This window comes from Anopheles funestus, chromosome 3RL (genome assembly GCF_943734845.2).
Source record: "Anopheles funestus chromosome 3RL, idAnoFuneDA-416_04, whole genome shotgun sequence".
Classification (NCBI taxonomy): Eukaryota; Metazoa; Arthropoda; class Insecta; order Diptera; family Culicidae; genus Anopheles; species Anopheles funestus.
In genome coordinates, this window is record NC_064599.1 from 37960476 (window position 1) to 37982602 (window position 22127).

The following is a 22127-nucleotide window of genomic DNA, read 5'->3' on the forward strand; positions in this document are numbered from 1 at the left end:
GGTGTATCCGCACCAGGCGGGGGTAAATAAAATAATATTTGCATTGATATATGGAAAATTCGCCGTCATCCCATCGGGGCACGATTGTGATTGTGTGAACAATTTTCACTTGCCCACGGGGATGTACCGGCGGGAGACTAAATCCCAATCAGCAACATCGATAAGCCGCAGGTGATCAGTTTCGTTCCTTGGTTGGTTACAAAATAAATCTTCATTTGCTACATCACACGCACACACACACACATGTTCGCATGCTCCCAAAACTTCATTGGATTCGCCAATCATCCATCAATTTTCACCGTAAACCAAGCTTGAAGAAGGATGTTGGAGAAGAAAAAATATACTCCCCCAAAAATACAACGGAGCGTAAGGCCGTAAGTGCAGATTGGAAAACACTTCTTCCCGTAGCTTCGAGAATTACACAAAAAATCAAAATTTGAAGGTAAAAGAGAGTGAAACTTCAGTGCCCGCCCCGAAAAACCATGCCCATGGTTGGTCCCGTGAGCCATTTTGGGTGTTTACATAAATCGACAGAATCGTTTAAGGGATAAAATATTCAAAAATCTACATCACTTCTCCCAAAAACCATCCTCCAAACCAAACCGAAAAACCGTCCTGCCGAGTGCAAAATTTGCAAACAGTGAATTTACCGATGAGCCACCAACCTGTGAATTGAATTGTTCTTTTGTCCTGTTTTCTTTAAGGAATGGCAACCAAGACTATGGGCGATGCAGGTAGCACACCAAAATACACCGGTAGCGAACCAAAAACTAGGTCGATATGGGTATGGCATGAGTAGGGCCAGCCCCGGTCCCAGTTTCTAACGTGCCTGCGAGCGCTCGATTTCACCCGGCGTCTTTGAAGAGCTTTCATCGATAAAACACACCATCTACCAAACACCGCCGTGGAAAACCTGGTGGAAAACCGTTCAAGACAATCACCCCAAACCTTCTTCGGGGTTGGGATTGAAGCAATCGTGCGGGTATCTAACCTCGAGGCAGAGCTTACGCTAAGACGATTGATACTTTCGACCCTACTTCCAACACCCCCCCTTTTTGGTGGGGCGCCCTGGCAAAAGCCACCCCAGGATTTCTACAGCTGTTTTTACCTCGTCGGTTTCATACTTGCTGTTTGCGCTCGTTGAATCGATTTTTCCTCCATACTTTTGCGATGTGAGAACAAACGTTTTCACATACGAAGTGCAAGCATTGCCACAAGGGTAAAGTGGCTGTAGCCGTAATACTGCCGGTGGCATGGGGTCTTAATATTTTTCTCCAACAGCAAGATTTACCTTTCGGGAGGTTCATTTGGCAGGGGCCTATGTTAATGTGGCTTGATTTTCAATTTTGCACCGGATGAAGCATAATTCCGGAGCAATTTGTCGACTCCTGCGAGCAATGCGAGTATCTGCGTGCTAGACATGTGAGTCAAGTGTGAATGAATGATTTTTGTTTTTTTTTATTAATTTAAAGTGTTCAGCATTATTTCGATAATGCGAACACTTGAAAATCTAAAAAAAACACTTATAAAATTTATTCAAATCAATGTCATATACAGATATCATAAATTATCATTCATAACTAAGTTTTAAATTTTTGCTACCGCATTTTCTCATACCTTTTCTCATTTGCATTACAATTTATACAAACTGTTTCCATGTTGAACTTTTGCTTACTAAATCTCCGTGGTTTTAACCAGTATTTCTAATGCATATTTTAAACATTTGTTTTTAAGTGGAAAAAATTGTTAAAAAAAATATAGAAAAGCATTAAAAATCTAAACATAACAATCGCATAATTAATCTTGAAAAAATACAATTTATATATACCAAAATTGAATCACTTTGTTTAAAATATTTTTAAAGAAAATTCAATAACGTAAAAAAATGCAAAACTTAAATCCTGTTTTAGTTGTTTAATCTACTACAACATTTCTTTTGAATGATCTTTTCATTAGTTTGTTATTATTTATTAAAAGCAATTGTTTGTTTAGCCATGCTATGCAATTCAGTTTTACCATAAAATTAAAGAAAATTAGAGTTTAAAATGTTTTGGAATGTACTATTTTTTGTGTCATTCTTTACAAAACTTAAGCATAAATTTAATTCAGAGCACATTGACATGAAAACAACAAATCATAGAATGAAATACATCAAGGGTAACCATTCTTTCGCACAGCCACATCCAACCACAACACCCCACAAAGGAACCAAACCTAGGTCAAACCGTTTTGTTACCCCTGCACGTAAATAAAATGAAGATATACAGTCAGGCCATCACAAGAATACACACAGGTGCGATTAAAGCCACCCTGCCACAGTCTACCATTCCAGGAGCCGGAACTTTCCTCAGCGCCAATTTCACTCACGACACTCAAACCCTTAATCCTACAACCGCCCCCAACGGGGACTCATTTGAATGCGTCCACCTGATTCCGTTGGCCATCACCACCGGGTGCTTCTAATCTTGCAATTACCATCCTAGCCATTATACGCCGACGCACGCATGCACACTCACGCGCCGTTACCACCGATGGCATGGGCGAGGTGCCCAGGGATTCGGGTTCAATTGCTGCAATTTCCACTTACCTGGACTTGTTTGCCAACTGAGACCGCCGATGAACATTTTTCTGTAAATAGAAGATGGTAGAAGAAGAAGACAAAAACCGGTTACAGAAAAACATTAGTAATTTAACAGTGAAATGAGTAGAGATTATGTGTGTTTGTGTGCTGGCAGGGGTATAAAAAGAGGAAGCCGACAAAAAAAAATCCATGTCTTTGATTAACATGCTGCATTTACATTCCCACTGTCCCAGTGTCGTCTCTACTGCAAGGGACAAAGTCAAACAGAGTTGTGCTGAGTGAATGGTAGACGGTCTTACGTTTATGCTTTTTCCCCTCATCTTTCCGTTTTATGTTATGTACACTCGAATTGTGACTAAGAAACAACAGCGACAGCTTCTCAAGCGATGGACTAAAGTGTGCATGAATAAAAGTTTAAACCCTGACGGCGCTCCAAGGACTCCAGAGCATGGGGGCCAGGCGAGTCCCATGAATAAATATCCCTGCTAGGACATCATTGCTTGCACAGCTTCACCGTTTTCAATAAAAATTCATTAAAACCGTAAAAGAGTATAGACGATGATCTAGCTTCCATACACACCTTGGACGCCTTTCACCGGCCAAGGTTCGGTGCGGTTTTTTATTTTATTTTAGAATGGACGGAACGGTCGAGACGATCTCTATTCAGACGCGAGCGTAAAACGTACTTCTATTTATCTTCGACTTTGTGTCTCTTTTGCACTAGCGCATGGACACGGTCTTCTATTCATCGACCGGCAGCTAGCTAGCGGGATTCTATTGGTACGTTCCACGAATCAACGTGGAGGACGGTGCCTTTGACGTCTCTGGTGGCCGTGGATATGCGACACCAGCGTTAATGTATTCCGTGTACACCGAGGTAAACACAGCTGTCTCCTAAATTCTAGCTGCGACAAAACTGCCATGCAAAACACGCAAAGATCACACCAAACGGTCGACTGACCAGGCAGAAACAAGTGTGCTTAGGGTTTGGTGGTACATGTGGTGCAATATTTGTCAAACCCAAGTCGGCCAACTCTGGAGGCTATTCGCTCTAGCGTCCGAGACTCGGCTTTCAATGCCTTTTTCGGGGGCAAGATGGGGGGGAGCATTCAAAGTGTCGAACGGTGGCCGCTTTACGTGACTTCTTCCGCCTTAACGCTTGCAGACAGCTGGACACGCCATCCTGCGAAGGCCATATTATGGGACGCGTCGCGAAAAGCCAGAGTGATACACTTGCGGCCGGGATGCTTGAAACCTACACACACACACACGGTGATGAACGGGAGCGACAACTGTATACAATTTCATTTATGAATTATAAACGAAAACCTAGCGCACGAGAACAAGCTGTGCATGCTTTCCACTCATTCGCTGACGGATGTGCCTTACGATGATGGGGATGATGCAGTGTCACAAGTTCTCCTAACCCCCGCTACAAGCCAGCGATGGAAATTCGTATTGAAGCGAAAGGAAAAAAATATACAAAACATACCAAACCATCCTACAAACTTCCCATCGCTCTTCCACGCTCGTCAACCATCATAGAAGACCGCCTTACAACACTCCCAACAAAAAAGGAATATGGCTACGCTAAAAACCATAGTCCAAACATCATCTCCCGAGGAGCAGGATTGCTTCACGAACATTCCCAACATTCCAGCACCTAAGAAAAGTGAGCTAGAAAAATAATAATGATAACATTCTCTATCGCGCACTCAACACACACGCATCAACCTTCAACCACGTGTTTGCGATGACTTAGCAGCAGGCGAAGTACGCGCGCATTTTCTCTCTCGCTCCTTCCTGCGTATGTCTGCAAACACCATGGTGGGGTCTGTCTCGTTGGTTATCCTTTTTTTATTATCATTACTATTACCTCCAGCGAATGGTGAATCCTTCCAGCTCTACCATGGTAAGCCGTTAATAATACAAACTAAGCCATCGCCACCAGACAATCTACGGTGGACGAACGGATGGGTGATGATGGGTGCCACCGGCTGCCATATGGAGTGCGTCGGAAGCCATATCAGCGGAATGTCACGTATTCTATTTCGCGACGTTGGCATTTGACGTTCAGAGGGATAGAGCGTGAGAGTGGAAAGCAGAGAGAGGAAGAGAGAGGGTGAGGGTGAAGTAGTTATTAAAAACTACCGTCACGATTGTTACAAGCAAACGAGCTGTGGCTACTAAAACCACATGATGTAGTTGTAAATGTTTGGAAGAATTGCACGATATGTTTTATAACAATTCTGTACGAGAATGAATAATGCAGATTATTTAATTAAAATGAATGAAATGTAAAAAATATTACATGTTTTTTTTTAAACATATGATGAATGTTTGACAGTTACGAGTGGCTTGGAGTGGCTTGAAGTTGGTGTTTGACACCAACTATCCAACAATTGTGACGACAGCGATATAATATTCCTCCCAAAACGCTTCATGGGCACAAAGTACTACGCCACTTTTATGGGTTAGACTCGCATCCGGATCCTGCCGGGATCGCATCCGACCGTGTCAAATCATTCAACACACTCGGTTCGGCTCGGCTCGGTTCGATCCCTGCTGAGCCGTCATTTGTTGCATTATTTTGTTTCTGTACCTCCGTCACACGCAGTCGAACGAGGATGTGGTGCTTCCTGTGCTGTCACTTTGTTGAACTGGGACCGATACTGGTATGTTTGAGTTGCATCCAACACCCACAAACCACAGAACCACAGAAAATTCCTACAGTCTTTAAGCTTCCATACCATGAGCATGAGTGAAAAGATCAATCAAGTTCATCCGTGCGTTCTGTTCCGTTTGTTAATTTATGCAGCAATTTTTGAACAGGAGACCGTGTAACAAGCCTAATGTCAAACCTTTTCACCTACAAATGAATATTTCAAAACTTTTCGCATCATAATTTTTAATATCATTGGGGGTTTAACAATACATAACTTAGTATAAATAGAAATATATTACAAATATAATAAACACTATAAAAGAAATATAAAACAATATAAATCTAACGCCTATGAAATAGGAAAAATCCCGTGAGCAGAAAAAGAAGACAGTTAGTATATGAAAAGAACAACATTCTGTACACTAGTCTAAAAGTCATACTTCATAAATTTACAATCACTTCTCTTCCTCCTGTCAACAAAACCAAGCGTAATCAATTTATCTTTGGAAAGTGTGTTTCTTTTCTTTTTGGCTTCGACCGGGTGTATAAACTGTGTGCCAACCAACAACTCCACCAGACCAAATTAAATGTACATCCATTAGAACTTTTGTGCGAAAATTGATTCATGCTGAATTCGTAAAAATTCGTCGCACAACTTTTCAACTACCACCAACTTACCACCTTCCTTCTGGACCGGTGTGACACGTTTCGGGGGTTTTTGCATCAAACCTAAGCTATCCGTCGCTACAACGCACCTTGCCCGTGGAATAGTTTACGATGAGTAATAAATATTTAAATTTCACCTTCACAAAACTTCTCCCATCATTTCTACGGGTTGCGGTTTGTTTTTTTTTTGCGTACGAGACCAGAAGCCATGCCAACTGGTCGATTACGCTCAATTGTCACCGGTCGGTCGGGTTTTTTGCAACAACTGCACATTATTGCTTTCAATTGCTGGTGTGGTAGATGGGTGGTAGGGCAAAAATAATAACGATTTACCTACTGGATGCAAAACTGCATGTCTGCAGTATGGCAAGGAATGGTTGGTCTAACTGCCACAACTCTTACACCGTCGTCCGGTGTCAACATCCAATCTGTATTATGATAATTTATTACAACCAGTCACCACCGGTAGGAATTATTACGAAAACGTCTTGAATGTTGAATGATATGATGATCACTTTACCTCTGTCCTACGGATCACATGCAAAACTAACGTACTAAAGCACAAATGACCTACGATATGCTATTTCCCAAAGTAAAATTTATTCTTTTACCATATAGTTTGACTTTACAGCTTTTTTATCTCACTTCTGTGAAGTAGCCAGTGGGCTATTACCCATGGGAAGGGCCACTTATTCCGAATGCAGGAACCCACGGGGCAGCATAAGTTATTGCCACAACCGGCAGACTTCCAGGACGTTCTTCACTAACCTCAAGGTAGCAATAAAAAAAAATGCTCACTCTGTGAGATACTTCAATATTGCCTTCGAGAATTTCAGACGAATAGCAACAACAAAAAAGGCCAAAAAAGACCCCTAGCTTTTTCCTTTTCCCTGTTAGTGCGACGACACAAAACGGAAACAAACGATGCAAAATAAAACCATACCTTGCCAAACCAAACAATCCTTGGCACTATCTGCTCCCGATCCTCGTCCACCGTGGGGACAAGGAAGGATAATCGATAAACATCGGTTTTATTTACTGAACCGATCAGCCACCTACCAATACAGGACCCTCCGAGACCGAAAGGACCAGCCCCTTCCAGACAGGCCGCTCACTAACTCTAGCAAGCTTGTGTTGGGAGGGAGAATAGGAGATGCAAAAAAAAACACACACACACAAAACCTAATATATAGCATTGATAAGACTGCAATATCTCTCAAGCATCGCCGACTACTAACTATGAACGTCAGCGTACTCAGAACCCCAGGACACTTAGCACGCTGTAGGTGTGACGGGCGATACATAACCGGCCGTTTGTTTCTGTTTCCACGCTTCCGGTTAGCACAACTATGCACCGCACATTGAGTGCACGTGTGTCGTGCTTCGATCTGAAGTATTTTTTTCTCATTTCCCTTCCCCCACCCAACCCCTCCACGTGTACCATTTTACTCTTCATGGTAGTGTCCAATAGTCTGGCGTTTTTTCCTCTTTCATTTCTGTGTTCCACTTCACTTCCACGCGCTCATGCAAACATGTTTTTAATTTATGTTTACCAATCCTTGACCAATGTTTGCTCGGTGCTTACTGGAACATTCTGATAAACACACACACACACGCGCGGCTTATCAATGGTCGGTGTTCTGGAGCCACGCGAACTACCGGTACGAAGGGAAAGAAATTACTACATTCACCCTAGTAACCGCACTTGATGGAATGAATTTTTGCACTGGCACACGGGGCCATATCTACTACTAACCGATGTTTTATTCAGTGTAACATGTGCAAAATAGATGTGCGGTTCTTGATGGATTTACCGTCTGCTCACCGGAATGAGTTGCACTTTTGTTGTCTTATTTTATTAAATTAGTTTCAGGTCTAGTGTGAAACTTCAAAAACAAAAATCAATTGGACTCATTGTCTACTCCTTCTTTTGACATTCTTACAGCCCCTCCTTATATCATCCATCAAGCCAAAAAGGAAAACCCATCACACTTCACAACACAACACAAGTACAGATCCCAGAAGAGAAACAGTATCTTAGCATCATCACGCATCATGCGACAGCTCAGCAAAATATTTCCACCATGTCTCGCTATTCCATAACCGTAAAAAGCTGTTTACTCAGCCGGATTGCCTTATCGTTGCCAGGCCCAAAAGCAAAGTGTCTCAAGACCCGGTAAAACTAACCGCCTCCCCCCAAAACCATGCACGGGGGAAAGAAATGTTGCAAATGAGATGCTTCGAAAGTGCAACACTGCCGGTCACGGACGTAACCTGACAAGCGTAAGACACACAAAACCTTATGTGACAGGGCCTGGTGCCAGGCGAGAAAATTTAGTACACACCACCGCCGTTTGGTGTAAGGAAGGTTAGGAAAAGTGTCGTAAAACGGAAATTTTATTACCATTACCGGTACAGGAAAGGTGTCACTGTTAGTTTTATGTTCTGGTCTGTGATCATGGTGGATAGGGACATTTTCCAATAGCGTATCAACGTTTGTTACGGAATGAAAATTGAAGAAAAAAACCACCAAGCAAATCAATTATGCGAGTGAGGAAGGAACACTAATTTGCGTTTATGAAACACAACAACGAAAGTGTTGCAAATGACTTTTAGTTGTTTTATATTTGTTGTTTTCTGCGCAAAGACAAGGATCCTAATGCTGCAAATTTGGAGTTAGTTAAAAAGAGTTTGAATTTTAAAATAACTGAACTCCTGCGAAGAAACTGAAATCTATACGTCTTCAAAGAACAACCCAAAGCCTAAAGAATATCTCGCGAATAATTTACAACCCAAGGAATAATCTCGTTTCATGTTCTTCTTCTTCTTGGCTTTAACGACCTTACAGGTCACGCTGGCCATTTCTGGCTTACTAGACTTATTTTTACCACGTAGCCGGATAGTCAGTCCTTGCTACGGGGGAACGGTCCGGGTGGGACTTGAACCCGGTCCGGCCGTGTGGACTGGCGCCGTTTATCACATGCACCACCGGGCCGCCCCCGGCCGGGTTAAATCACATCGTTTCATGTTAAATCACATATAATTCAATTCGCGCTTTTATAAAAAAAACGGATTTTGAACAAATCCCACAAATTCTCGAAAGCCTAGGATCTGAGTGACTTGAAATATTTATGAAATGTCCTATCGACAATTTACTAGGATCAGACATTGAATACTGCACCAGTGTTTAACATTATTCTTAGACAAAATTTACAGTGAATACTTCACATCCTTATACTTGACTTTTTATCAGCTTTTTGTGAAAATAGTAGTAATTTTATAATTGAAAAAAATTTCCTTTTAAGTGTTCATTACAACAATCTGTTTTTGAGATTCTGCATGTTTCGCCGACAGATTGAGGACAGATTTTGAAATACTGGAACTTATTGTGTGCAATGGATTTAAATGAAAAACATAATATTAAGCGTTAAATAACCAAGAAAATTTCAAAATTATTCAAATGCTTTTACTCGGGGAGGTCCGGTGGTGTATGTGATAAACTGGACTGGAACACTTCATTTTCATCACATTATTTTTTGAGGTTAAACAATCCTACGATAGTTGAAAAATGTTTTTAACCAATCAATATTTTGTTTAGTACGATCTGCAATAAACTACAAAATGTACTCCACCTCTTCGAAAATGTTTAAAAATTAACCACGAACGAAAACGCTTAAAACCCTTGGTAGTTCTGGTGTTAAATGAAAATTTGTATAAATTTACATAAATTTTTATATAACTTATCAAATCTAAATAAAATGAGGTGTTTCAATATTTCTCAAACATTATTAATAAAGAGGAACTGATCTTCAGCATAATATAATATTCGCTCGCCTTCATGTTACATTGAACTTTAGAGCGAAAAGTGCATAAATCCATCATGCCACAGGGTGTCAGCATTACTTTACCCCAAAAAGACAGCTGTTAATCAACAAACAAATACATACACACACGCACACATATATATGTATAAAACGATGCACTTCTCTTTACAGCTCGCACACATATGCACATTTCCCCCGGGTTCGTTATTTATGCAGGGAAAATAAGCATCCATCCACCGACCGAACGACGGAGACCCAATTATTCGCATCCACCCTGCCGCGGTACAAGAACAAGAGGAAAGTACCGAAATGAACGTACGATTAAAGGGACACGCGACGAGTTTGTAGCCCATGCGACCATGACCTACGCGTCAACACGTTGCAAACAGTGCCTCGCAGAAACATTCACCCGGCTGTACCGCACGACGGTTCCAGCTCGTTAGCGCTGCGGTACGGCATCATCGTCAACGTCGGCGAACCCGTCGTCGTCGCCCGGAATGTAGCTGTACCTCATTTTCAAGAATGAAGTTGTACGCCCTCATTTCCTCATCCTTTTTCCTTCCGATCCACTCATCCACCCCCTCACCCTGTACGAGGCAACGTTTTGTTCAGCAGCAAATAACCTAAGACCTCGCTACTACTTGCTCTCCTGTGCCCGTACCGGGTGTATTTATAACCATGTTTGCATGCTCCATGGGATACGAGTGACCAGCCTTCTCCATCGGGTTGCGGGTTGCTAGCTGTCGGTTGTTCTCGTCACCCGACAAAAGAAAGGCGGAAAGATTGGATCCACTTTTTCAAACGTCTTCGCCGAGATCGGGCGCTGATTAATGTGCTGCACTGCTTCTTTTCACCGTCACCGTACCGGTATCTGGTACAGACGATCCGTAAACTAGGTTCCCGTTTCACCATTCCGGGCCGTAAGCGTAACAGCGATGCACTTTGTCTTCCGCGACCAGTGGCCAATCTTCTTGGCAAACCAACAATGGGCCAACTAACGAATATCGTCTTCGCTTCTCATTTCATTCAATTCATTCATCGTTTTTTGTTAACTTGCGTCGTGTTGAAGACGGTTACGAGATTCGCTTTTTAAGCCCGTGCGCCGCCGGTTGGGGGTGGAACAAAACTCTACAGCACCACACCAGGACGTTATTATTTAAATGAGACTCGTGGCTTCTCTAAACGATCCGATTACGTATGGGCAATTTCAGATGTAATGTTGGTTGGCGAACCATGCAGTTAGATTCGTCTCGGTTTAACCTCGGCAAGGGGTGGTACATATGTTGCGCTGGTTTGTTCGGCGCTAGAACAATGATGGCGTAAAGCTTAAAGTGTTTTCCAAGGCAATAGCTAAATGCAACAGTTGACAGGACAGGATAAGATGAACTAATTCAATAGTCTGTAGTGTTATAATTTTTTTGTTTTTATCTTTATCATTTTAAGTTATTTGCTGGTTACTTCAAACTATTAAAATATCTTTTTTTTATTCATAAGGAACGACCTGGTCGTATTGTTTATTTAAATATCTTAATAATTAAACAATTTAACTAGAAACTTGAAGTTTCGTTTTGTTCATAATGGCTCATTTCATTTGCGATTTAGCCCTTTTCGCTAGGAACAGTTTATGAAGGATCTTTGACCCAATGCTCTAAGATTTGTACGATCTACTCACTCTCATTCAATGAGTTAGACTCCGGACTCCAGTCATTTGTCATTCAATGAGTTAGACTCCGGAATATCCGGTGCGTTAGACTCGGATTCCGATCTGTGGTATATGTAATTAAAAAGACAACAGACGTCCCATCTCCTAAGTTTAGCAAACGTAATAGGCCTACAGATATGTCGAGTGATGGTGTTGTAGTCTCCGCCAGAAATACCGAAATTACATCGTTCGATCATAAGTATTATAAAAGATTGCTGTGAATGCAAAGCACTCACTTACAACACAGTGAATAAATAATTTATTATAAACAAAGCTCTTCAAAATTTCTTTTTTACACTCTCAATTAACAGCAAATTACCTCCACAAGGTAGAACATAGTTGACAATAAATGAGTAAATAAAACCAACAAACCGGACGGGTTGGCTGCTGCATGCCACAAAGATCGACCGGTAGTAGATTGTAAAGAAAATTCATCAACAACAGCAGCAGCAGCGGCATGCCACTCTCGCTTGCCCTGATGGCGTGAACATCTCATAAATGTCAAAATAAATTCATCGCTAATTGTAGACATCCTCCATCCTTCCAATACACGCCACCTACCAACTATAACCTCTCACCATCACAACCACCCCCGTCTCATCCTCTCTGGTGGGGGAGTTTTCAATGTTTGTCTCACTTAAAAGTGCATAAATTTTTGCTCAAAAAATTCCCCATTTTCTCTTACCGTCAGCGCGACGACCGTGAAGAGGATGTAATGCATTCCGCTGCAGGAAATATTTCACACCCAACCAAGCGTGAATTTGGTGGGGTACCCGTAGCCTTTAGCGGGGGCGTACGGAGTTCCTAAACGGAAAGAACGAAAGCAATTTTTGTGTGTGGGATGAAGGGGAGCGATACAGCCAAGCAACCGGGACGGGTCAGTGTTGTCCGGTACGTGCATATGTTTTACGGGGATATGTTTACCTAATGACTTCATATACCCGGGCCCGAAACCTCATTCTGGCTCATTGATTGGAAAACAACGGTCGAAAACAAGCTGCGTCGAGCGAGAATGAAAGAGAAACCATTTCCCTGCAGTGGGGTCTAGCGTCACTTTAGCGAGCCTTGGGGCAAAACCCTTTTCCATAAATCTAGCCCATTTAAAGTAAGGTCAAGCGGTCGGTTGGCGACCGGTTCGGGTTAGTAACGAATTTGCCTCCCACCGAAAATACTCAATATTTCCTGTACCGGCACTTGACATCCCATAAAACCCCAATCCAAACCCCCCCAAAAAAAAACCCGGCACCGTGCAATGTGCAATGCGGTACATACGATTTAACACGGCGTAAAATATGCAAACCCGAAAGTGGTACCATGAATCGGTGTACAGGAACTCGTCGCTGCGACTGCGCTTCGGACGAATGAAATAATTCATCGTACAGTGAAAAGCCTTTCATGTATGCCTGCCTTCCCCCGGCGCCCTGCACTTGCTGCACCGGTCAGGACCAGGGAGTGTTTTCCGTTTTCAACATCGCGACAACTGCACCCTACTCGCGCCACCACTTTTCATGGGTCTATAGCAATTTAATCTGCCCCTGCCACTGTCTGGAGGTTATGGTCTCAAGTAGGCAAAAGAACCTTTGCCGTTCTGCGCTCGGGCGCATTGCAAGGTAGAGGGAATCCGTCGGTTTCCGAAGCGAACGAAAAATGTTCATCTAATGTTGTGTTTCCGGCGTTTCAGAAGCCGTATCGTACGCCATCAACGATGGTGGTCTGCAAACACTACCCCGTGAACCACCGTAACCGATGTGCGAGAAATGTGCAAGAAATTGGTGAGACGATACCTGACGCGAACGTGTCGCCGGAAGGTACGGAACCATAAGAAGCTTACTTTTGGTAAAACTAAAATATGCCAGTAAAACAAAATTTTCGTTGATTTTTTTGCACTTTAGTGAATCTTATAGCAATAATTTTATTTGATTCATGCTTTAAGTAATCTAGACGCATGTTTAATTAACTTTCATTCAATTTAAGATTCTCCACATCACTTCATATCACAGTAAAATATCAAGAGTTCAATTACTACATTTTTTTGTATATTCAACACGCCTGTATAGAAACCCTTACTTTTAATGAAGTTTTGTTTTATCCCATGCTCACATACTCATTCTGTAGTCATTAAACCAAAGTTTAAAGAACTTCTGTTGGCGATCCATCAATAGAACATTTTAACATTGGTCCCAGATACTGATTAAGCTAGTTCGATAGGATTTCTATTTTTTTTTTTGCTAGACTTTTCGTCATGTCAAAGATGGTACATCCGGCTATGTTGTAAAATAGGTCTAGTAAGCCAGAAATGGCCGGCCTGACCTTAGAGGTCGTTAAGCCAACAAAAAAATAAAACTATTATTTAATGCAAGGCCCTAGTTCAAGAGAATAAACAAGCAAGTAAAATAACACTTAAATGTTGATTAAAAGACGCTGCAATCACCTTTGGTGTACTGGAAATGCTTTTCTGAATAGTTTCATCAAAACCTTCATTCTCCATTCGGCATAAACCACGCTTTTCATGTCCAAGAGGCGGAAAAATCTTCATCAACTTAAGTTGAAGTCCATTTCTTGGAGTAACGTTGGTCATTATCATCCTGTTAGACAAGGTTTACTATGGGAGGTTTCAAGAAGAACTCATTCTGTCGCCTGTATTTATAGTTTCTATACTATTGTATGCAACCTGGAATTCTAAGAAGAAGCTTTAAAATAAAACATTCATACCACCCCCCCCCCCCCTCCCCCACGGAATATGTTGCATAGTGTAGATCTTGTCATTGGCTTATTGTAAGTTTCGTTATTCTCTCTGATAATCTCCATGTTATCTCGCTCAAGAATAATATAGTGAATAGATTTTCCACCATTCACCACACTTTTTCATTCTTAAACTCTTAGTGAACTAAGTCTTATTCCCTGATAAAACTTACAAAATGGCAACGTTTACGATCGTATGTCAAAAAGTCAGATACGGTTTTTGAGGAGACGATGGGCATACTTATGAGAGAAACTATGTCAGTCTTTAAAAACATAAGTTGCACGATATGCTGTCACCTTAATCCTTAATACCTGCACCATAATACCTGCATGTAAAAGTCTAAAACGCGAACTGTATAACATTTGAAGATGGCTCTCCGGAATATTTTCCAAACCAGAATGAAGACAACTCCATTTGACCACGTTATATAAAGGAAGAAAAAAAACTTCTTCGATATCATCACATTCTAGATGGAGATATCTCTGCTGGATACAATCTGACATTAAATTCATTTCAACTCGCGAGATCGAAAATCATCTCCTCAACTCATGCAGTTACCCTATATTAAAATGCAGATGTAGCTTTTTTAATTTTACTGCAGTTGCAATTATTATTATTATTCCACAAACGAAACGCAAACAGTTTAATTTCCAAAGATATTTTAAACACACTTTTCTTGCACGGAAAGAAACCAATAACATTTGCCAACTTATTCCAACATTTTTTTTAAATAATCGCATCACAAACCACGATGCCAAAGTTGCGCTTCTCCACAAAATACAATTTAGAAAATGTTCCCTTCTTACGACGCACCATTTGCATACTCACATTCATTCACCCCCGCCCAGATGAAGAAGGGGTTAAAGTCTGACCGATGCGTAAGGGAGGAAGAGATGTGCTAAGATAAACTACCCCACTGCCCGAAATTGGGTCAGAAAACTTGACAGCAAAAACTCGACCTCCGTATATACATACAATCATGCAGCCAGCACTTCATCGACGTTCTCGTCATCATCCTTGCGTGATGCAGGAGGTGCTTGGGAAGCAGAGCAATTTCTACAGAATTGGAAACTTTCCAGCCAGAATCCGTCACACAACCCCATCACCATCGGGGGACTAAACGCACAAAACCCACACATACACGCCCAGTACACCAGGCCGGCAGTGTGCGGCGTTCGAGTGAATAATTAAATAAATTATCCTCCACCTTCTGGCGTTCGAGGGTCACGTCAAAGCGCGGCACCAGATGAAAATTTAATTTACGTCGTCAAGTGTTGTTTTCCGCGGAAAGTGTGGTATTATTTTTTTTCAGTTGTTGTACCATTTCTTTATACTGTAAGCTTCAGATCGTATAAATTAAAATAAAAGCTACCTTACGGAATGTTTTCCATCGAAATTTTGCAAACATGAGTTGTGGAAATGTATTCGGAAAAAGTGCTGATTGTGCATTCCTTTCATACACACACACACACAAAATAAAAAACGAACGAAAAAAAGCATACCAAATCTTGCACGTATGCAAATAGCAGCAAAACACTCAATCATCGTAATACACTCTGATTCGTCTTCCTTTCCAAATCTACAAACATTAGAAAGTGAGTGTATATAAAATTTACAACCTCATCATCGCATGCCTCTCATACTATATCGGCCATTTGTATGCCCCACCTAATACCCGCCTAACCAAAGAATCCCCCCAAAATATGGAACGATTATTTTCCGCTTACGTGGCCGTTTGACGGGTAATGCCTGTAAAGCATCCTTACCCAACATGCTAAACCTTTCTGCGTAATGATTCCGTCCTTTGTAGCAGTACATTATTCAGGAGTATTTTTTTTTCTATCCTGTCAGCTATCACCGTGTAATTCATCGCGCGTGTAATCTTGCCTTTGACATCTTTGGCTGTGGGAAGCCACTGTTGCCGCTAGGTTTTCTTGCACAATCAGGGTTTCGTTATTTATTTCAGTCCTTTGCATGTCATCATAAAAATAAATCGTTCCACACCTTCGATCGGATGGGCAGTGGTAGGGAAAACTTGTGGAAAAAGCATTGAAAGTGTTGCCCATGCATAGCAGCATTCAATCGAGAGCAGATGGTCCCAGCTGGGTTTAGTATTTTTTTTCAAGTACGTCAGTACATTCGCTAAATAAAAACGAAACAAATCATCGTACTTCATCAATCGTGTTGCTTATCTGTTGTGGAGTATATTAACCATGAATTCGATGTAAGTTGATACAACAAGGCATATAAACTTATATTTTTTTCTGTTTCATTTTATCCTTTCGCAATATTATTTCTGTTTATTGGATTTATCATTTTACTTTTACCAAACTAGAATTGATTTAATCCATCTTGTATTTGTATCAGATCGAATTTGACTTCAAGAATTCAGATTGAAATTCACTTCCTTTGAAGATTAAACTCGTATGTTAAACAATAAACAGTGGTTTACATCTATGAATTACTTCCATCTGACAACTTCAATTCTATTCAAAATATTTGTTTGTTTCAAAGCTTTAAAACATCTAGGCTAACGAAGAATTTTTCTACATCACTTCTTAAAGTTCCCTTTTCTGTAGTCCCATGTTTCTTCTCGCATTAACGCGTGATAAACGTAAGCAGTATACCGTTCGGTAAGAATGCAATGATGCGTAGTGCATATTCTGCATTAGGATGCAACACATGTGAACCTCTCAGTCACCATGCCCTAGCACGTTCCATCCATTAACGATGCTTAAAGATATTTAGAACCTTCGCGCAAACAAGCAGCAAACGAGATATCTCCCCTACGTAGTGAAACAGTAGGAAATGTATGTAGAAAAAAATCCTTCAGCCCAGCATGACATGTGGTAGAAAACCGATCATTACACCATCTCCAGAGCGATGTTTCGAATTCTTAAACCGACAACCCAACAACCTAACGATTAATAGATTCCGTTCAGTCGTGGAGAACAACTTGTTAATCTGCTTGCACGTACGGGAGATGGTGAACAATGTACAACACTGTACCAAAAATCAGACAGCTCCTCAAACGGAATACATATTCTAAACATGCAGTTTTCAGCATACTACAACAGACCAAACAAACAACAGGACATAAGATCTCATAAAATGACATGAAACAAAACCATTCCGAACCGATCCTGATAACGAGCGTCCGATGGGGGGAAAAAAAGAACGGATATGCATTTCGCAACGTATGCAACACAAACACGGGTATGCTTTTGTCGTACAAATTGCCACAAACATGCCACAATCCTCTGTGTAGTGCAATAAAGAACTGAACAACGGCGTGAGGAAAATTGGAAATGAGACCCGAGAAGAAAAAAAAATCCCCCAACCTCATCGCAACGAAATGGTCGGGAGCGGCAGAGCATCCACAAGACAGTGGATTACATATGATAAAAGGGGCAGCAATAACAAAAAAACGACCCCAAACAGCACGTGTTTATTTGCAAAAGACAAGCCAAAAGAACATTCGGCTTCGGGCGAGAGCAACAACGAAAAAAACTAGCAAAAGTAGTAGCAGAAACACGACGGTGGCATAAAATTTCCCACATTAATTTAGCCTCATGTTGTGCGTTTTTTTTCTTCTCCCACTTGAACCATGTATGTTCAGAGGAAGGCAGTGAGGAAAAAAAACCACACCAAACCCGCACAGCTGGTCAAAGACCCTGTTTCTCTGATCGTAACCCCATAGGCAAGGGTTTCTACAGGGGAAGAAATCTCGCTCTTGAAGTTATAAATGGTGCCACACTCCAGTACACATGTTGATGTACCAGCTTAGGTCAACTGTGACAATTTTAGCTTTTCATTCTTGGCCTACCACCACTTCATCGGGTGCGTTAGCGATGAACAGCATTTTACCATCGTCACTAGCATCCTTTGCCACAAAGAATCAACAGGGAATCAACGCATTATCATTCGAAACGATCTGTTGCTGGTTATCGTTTTTATTGGTATGGCATTGCAAGTTTTTCTACAAAGTAGTATAAAAGGCAACCACGATCAGTCAAATAATGTTAATAACATAACACATATAAATAATAAGAAATTAATAAAGAAGTAAATAAATAAATATAATAAATCGTAAATAAATAAATAACATAAATAAGATTTAGAAATGATAAGAATCGAAGTGTTATTACGGAAAACGCGTGATTATCGGATTTTTATCATAAATCGAATGAATAATTTTTTTTTTTTTATTCATAAACAACGGCCTGGCCGTATTGCTGAATGAATAATTTAAAAATCTAATTTTTACCTGCAATTGTATTTCAAATTTGTATAAAAATTACTTGAACAAAACATGTACGGACAATCACTCGGAATGTCTCAAAATAAAAAAGATAACAAGGATAATATTTTATCACATTACTACTATCTATTTCTATGCATTTTACTACCGTTCGATTATCAAACAAAAAACAGTCATCTATTTTCGCCTAAGTTAGGCACTTTTTACACAAACGTCGCCCCAAAAACATAGCCATCTTTTTTTTTCTTCTTGCGTATCACAATTGTGTTGAACCTTGCATAACAAGCAGCGCACTAAGCGGTAAAGATCGAACCTAGACACGCAGACAGACAGTTCACGTACCGTCCTTCATGGCGTGAGTATTATACAACCACGCTGTCGCTTATATTCCATCGATAGCAATCAATTCTGACAGGCCCGGGCACAAGCAAATGCACTTGAACGCGTACAAGTGGCGCAACAACAAAAAATCGACATTCAACCGTTCCAAACACACGGTGCGTACACCGCTTGCAGATCTATCGCTCGGCTTTCCCCGGCTACACGGTGCCGTAATGTAAAGGAAACCGACTAACGATCGACGAGCATAAATATCATTCTGTCACGCTTGATTCCGCGGCATTTCCAAAGCCATGTGTATACATGCGTCCCGGCCGGGCTTGTGCGCTGTCGTCCTTTTGTCTTTTGTCCTTTGCCGTGTGTTTTACCCTTTCGTGTCACACCCCTCCCCTTTCGTGTCACTCCCCGTTGTCCCAAGTGTGGTGCTGTCAGGTTGATGGGGCTGAATGGTGATTCGCAAATTTACCGCCAAAATGTCACCGCACCAATGCGGCGAGCTTAGCGACTAGATGAAATCATATGGATGAAGGAAGAAAATGGCTAATGGAGGCATGGTTTTTTCGCGCGCGTGTGTGTGTGAATGCTTTAGTGAAGCAATCTAAATATATTTCTCCGCTCCGCTAACGATCACGTAAAAAATAAAATAAAATAATAGTTTCCAAACAAATCATTCCCACACGGCCCGACCGCTTTTCTTCCCACAGCCACATTGTGGCTCACTGCCGAGCTGAAGATCGTCGATCATGCAACCTTTAGGAGCAGTTTGGATTTAAATGACCAACTTATGACGACAAGTGAAATTGCCTCATAATCGTTGCTGTCATGTGTGCGATCGTTTGCAACAATTCTGCTTTAACTGCTCTCTTCCACTGCATATGACGTAATGGGCGCAAGAGAAGTTATTGGGCAAGAGTGAGTGTAGCGTTTTTGTGCAATAATTTAAGGGACATAATGGATACGACTTTCACACGGGGTCCGGGAAGTTTCGTGTAGCCGTACTGGTAGCAAATAATTTTCACATGCAAATTAATGTACACGCTACATGTTAATTAATGCTAGAAAACTATTTATAACTAAAACTAGTTCAAAAACTCTTTTTCCATGCTTCCCACACAAATATTTCATTTTTGTTATTAACATCACTTTTAATTTTTTTAAGATTTAAAAACTATCATTAAATATCAATCATCAAACCCTCTTGAATATACCTAGCCAAACAACAATGCTCTTCAATTTATCCCTTTAGCAATATTATAATTTCATCAGCAAACTCATTGATTGAAATTTAGACGCATCCGAACGCTTGCGGTCGTCAAACAAATTATCAACATTAAAATAAATTTAGCACACACACGTCTCGCAATTCATCCCGGCAAACCCATACAAGGGTTGTGCCCACCTGACTGATCTCGCAATAACTCATCCCTAGTTCGCACATGATTATCACGATGCACCTACGCAAAACCCCCGTTTGTATCGAACGATCAAGCATCGATACATGGGAACGTTTCTAAACGCATGTCATTATGTGGTATGTCGAGACGGGTGTTCACATAAATTTGTTGTCATCAATTTCCCCTCACTTTCGGGTATAACGCATATAACGTCCACTGGAGTGTACCAAATGTGCACAGCACAAATAATCACTGCCTGATTCCCGTTTTCAGGCTTCCAAGCTGGGATTCGTGATCAACCGGTAGCCAATTTTGTAAATACATTTCTGCGCCCGGTTGCTATTTGGCAGACAGCTCTCGAGTGCCAGTTCAACCCGGGTTGTCCTCATTGACTTATGATCCTAACCTCTAGCGAGGGAGGCGGGACGAGTGTGTGTGTCCCCATACATCAACACAGCCCCGAATCCCAGTGACAGTGTTTGTGTGGGTGTGCCACGAGCAGGTTGATTTATGAGTTGCACTTTCGGGGATTTTGGAAGCATTAACCCTACCCGGGATCAGCGGATTGGATTGATTCGATCGATGGCGAACATTTGATGGAAATGTATTTAGCATAAATTTACACCGCTTTGATTCAATTTCCTAAATTTTGCACCGATCAGAAACGAATGCGAGAGCCGATGCCATTTTGCCTTTGTTTTTACGTAAGCAAAACTGTGACATATCTCTAATTCATTATCCGGACATAAAACTTGCAACTGTCTGTCTTTATACTGTTCAATCAGCAGCACAAAACGGTACACAACATCACCAGCCAATAAATTGGGACGTGTGTGCGTCAATTGGAAATTAATTGTGCAAAGTTTGCCGACATCAGAAACGCTTCCATCATCGCCAGTACGTTGATTGATGAATGGAACACGCCTACGTGCAAGCACTCTACAGCATCGGTGTTCAGCACCATCCGTACGCTGCTGATGTTTTCTCCTCACTTTAATGTACGTTCCTCGTCCAAATCAGACAACAAACAAAGCGCGGATGAAAGTAAAGCACACACAAAGGAGAAAAAACTGGCAAACTGCAATTGCATCCAAACGGGTTGTGCAAGGTGCAAATGAAAACAGTATTTAATAACTCCCTGGAGCTACTACACCGTGTGACCTCTAGCCGGTGTTAGCTACAGCCAGCGCAAAACCGAAAGGGGAATGCATAATCTGCAAAATTTGCTTGTCTATTTGTGCCGGTGCTGATCCGAGCGAAAAACGTGGGGGGTTCGTGGGGGTGAACAAAATTTCACCCTGGGACAGTAGGTGTCGTTTGACAAACAATCCACCTAAACGGATACCGTACCGTAGTGACTTGTCCCGTGTTCTCTGTATGAAAGGACGAAAGGTTTCCGGCGTGGTCAGGACGGTACGAGTGAAAGCATAATATTTATGCAACCAACATCGAATGCTGATGGATGGATGGTCGGTTGGTTGGATGGTTTGAAATGGTCCACACCGTAGCCTGGTGAGAATACAGGTAGGCAACAGCATGAAAGCATTCCTTTTGAAGGTGTAGGCAAAATGGTCAGCACTTGGACCTGGAGAGATGTTGTTGCCCCGACCGGACTGATAGCCGGAGTTACGAAGCAGTGCGAATGTACACTCTTGCAAAACCTTCCAGCAATGTTCACCAAGTATTCCCGGTGCTATGTTAACCGTTTGTGCTGGGACATTCTTCCTTACACCCACTCACCCACACGCGGACAAGGTTACGGTGACTGGAAGATTGGCATTTTCACACTTCACACTAGGCACTTCTATCCTACCCAGCTACAACACGACCGGTTGCGAAGGGGGCAGAAAAAACAGCTTTAGAGGAATTTCTTCCCCTTTTCGAAGCTGGACCGGTCAAAATGAACATCGGAAAAGTGTCTGGGAAGGATTCACGCACAACAGGCTTATGAC

The 22127-nt window shown here is 41.6% G+C and overlaps 1 protein-coding gene across 11 annotated transcripts in view; it reads right to left on the bottom strand.

The window, feature by feature from the left end:
* LOC125767667 (RNA-binding protein Musashi homolog Rbp6) overlaps window positions 1-22127 on the bottom strand; it is a 594718-nt gene that overhangs the window by 502594 nt on the left and 69997 nt on the right. For all 11 annotated transcript variants that reach the window (XM_049434475.1, XM_049434479.1, XM_049434480.1 and 8 more), the window contains one exon: window positions 2588-2628. In XM_049434475.1, the coding sequence (XP_049290432.1) occupies window positions 2588-2628 (41 nt within the window). The remainder of the gene's footprint in view (window positions 1-2587; window positions 2629-22127) is intronic.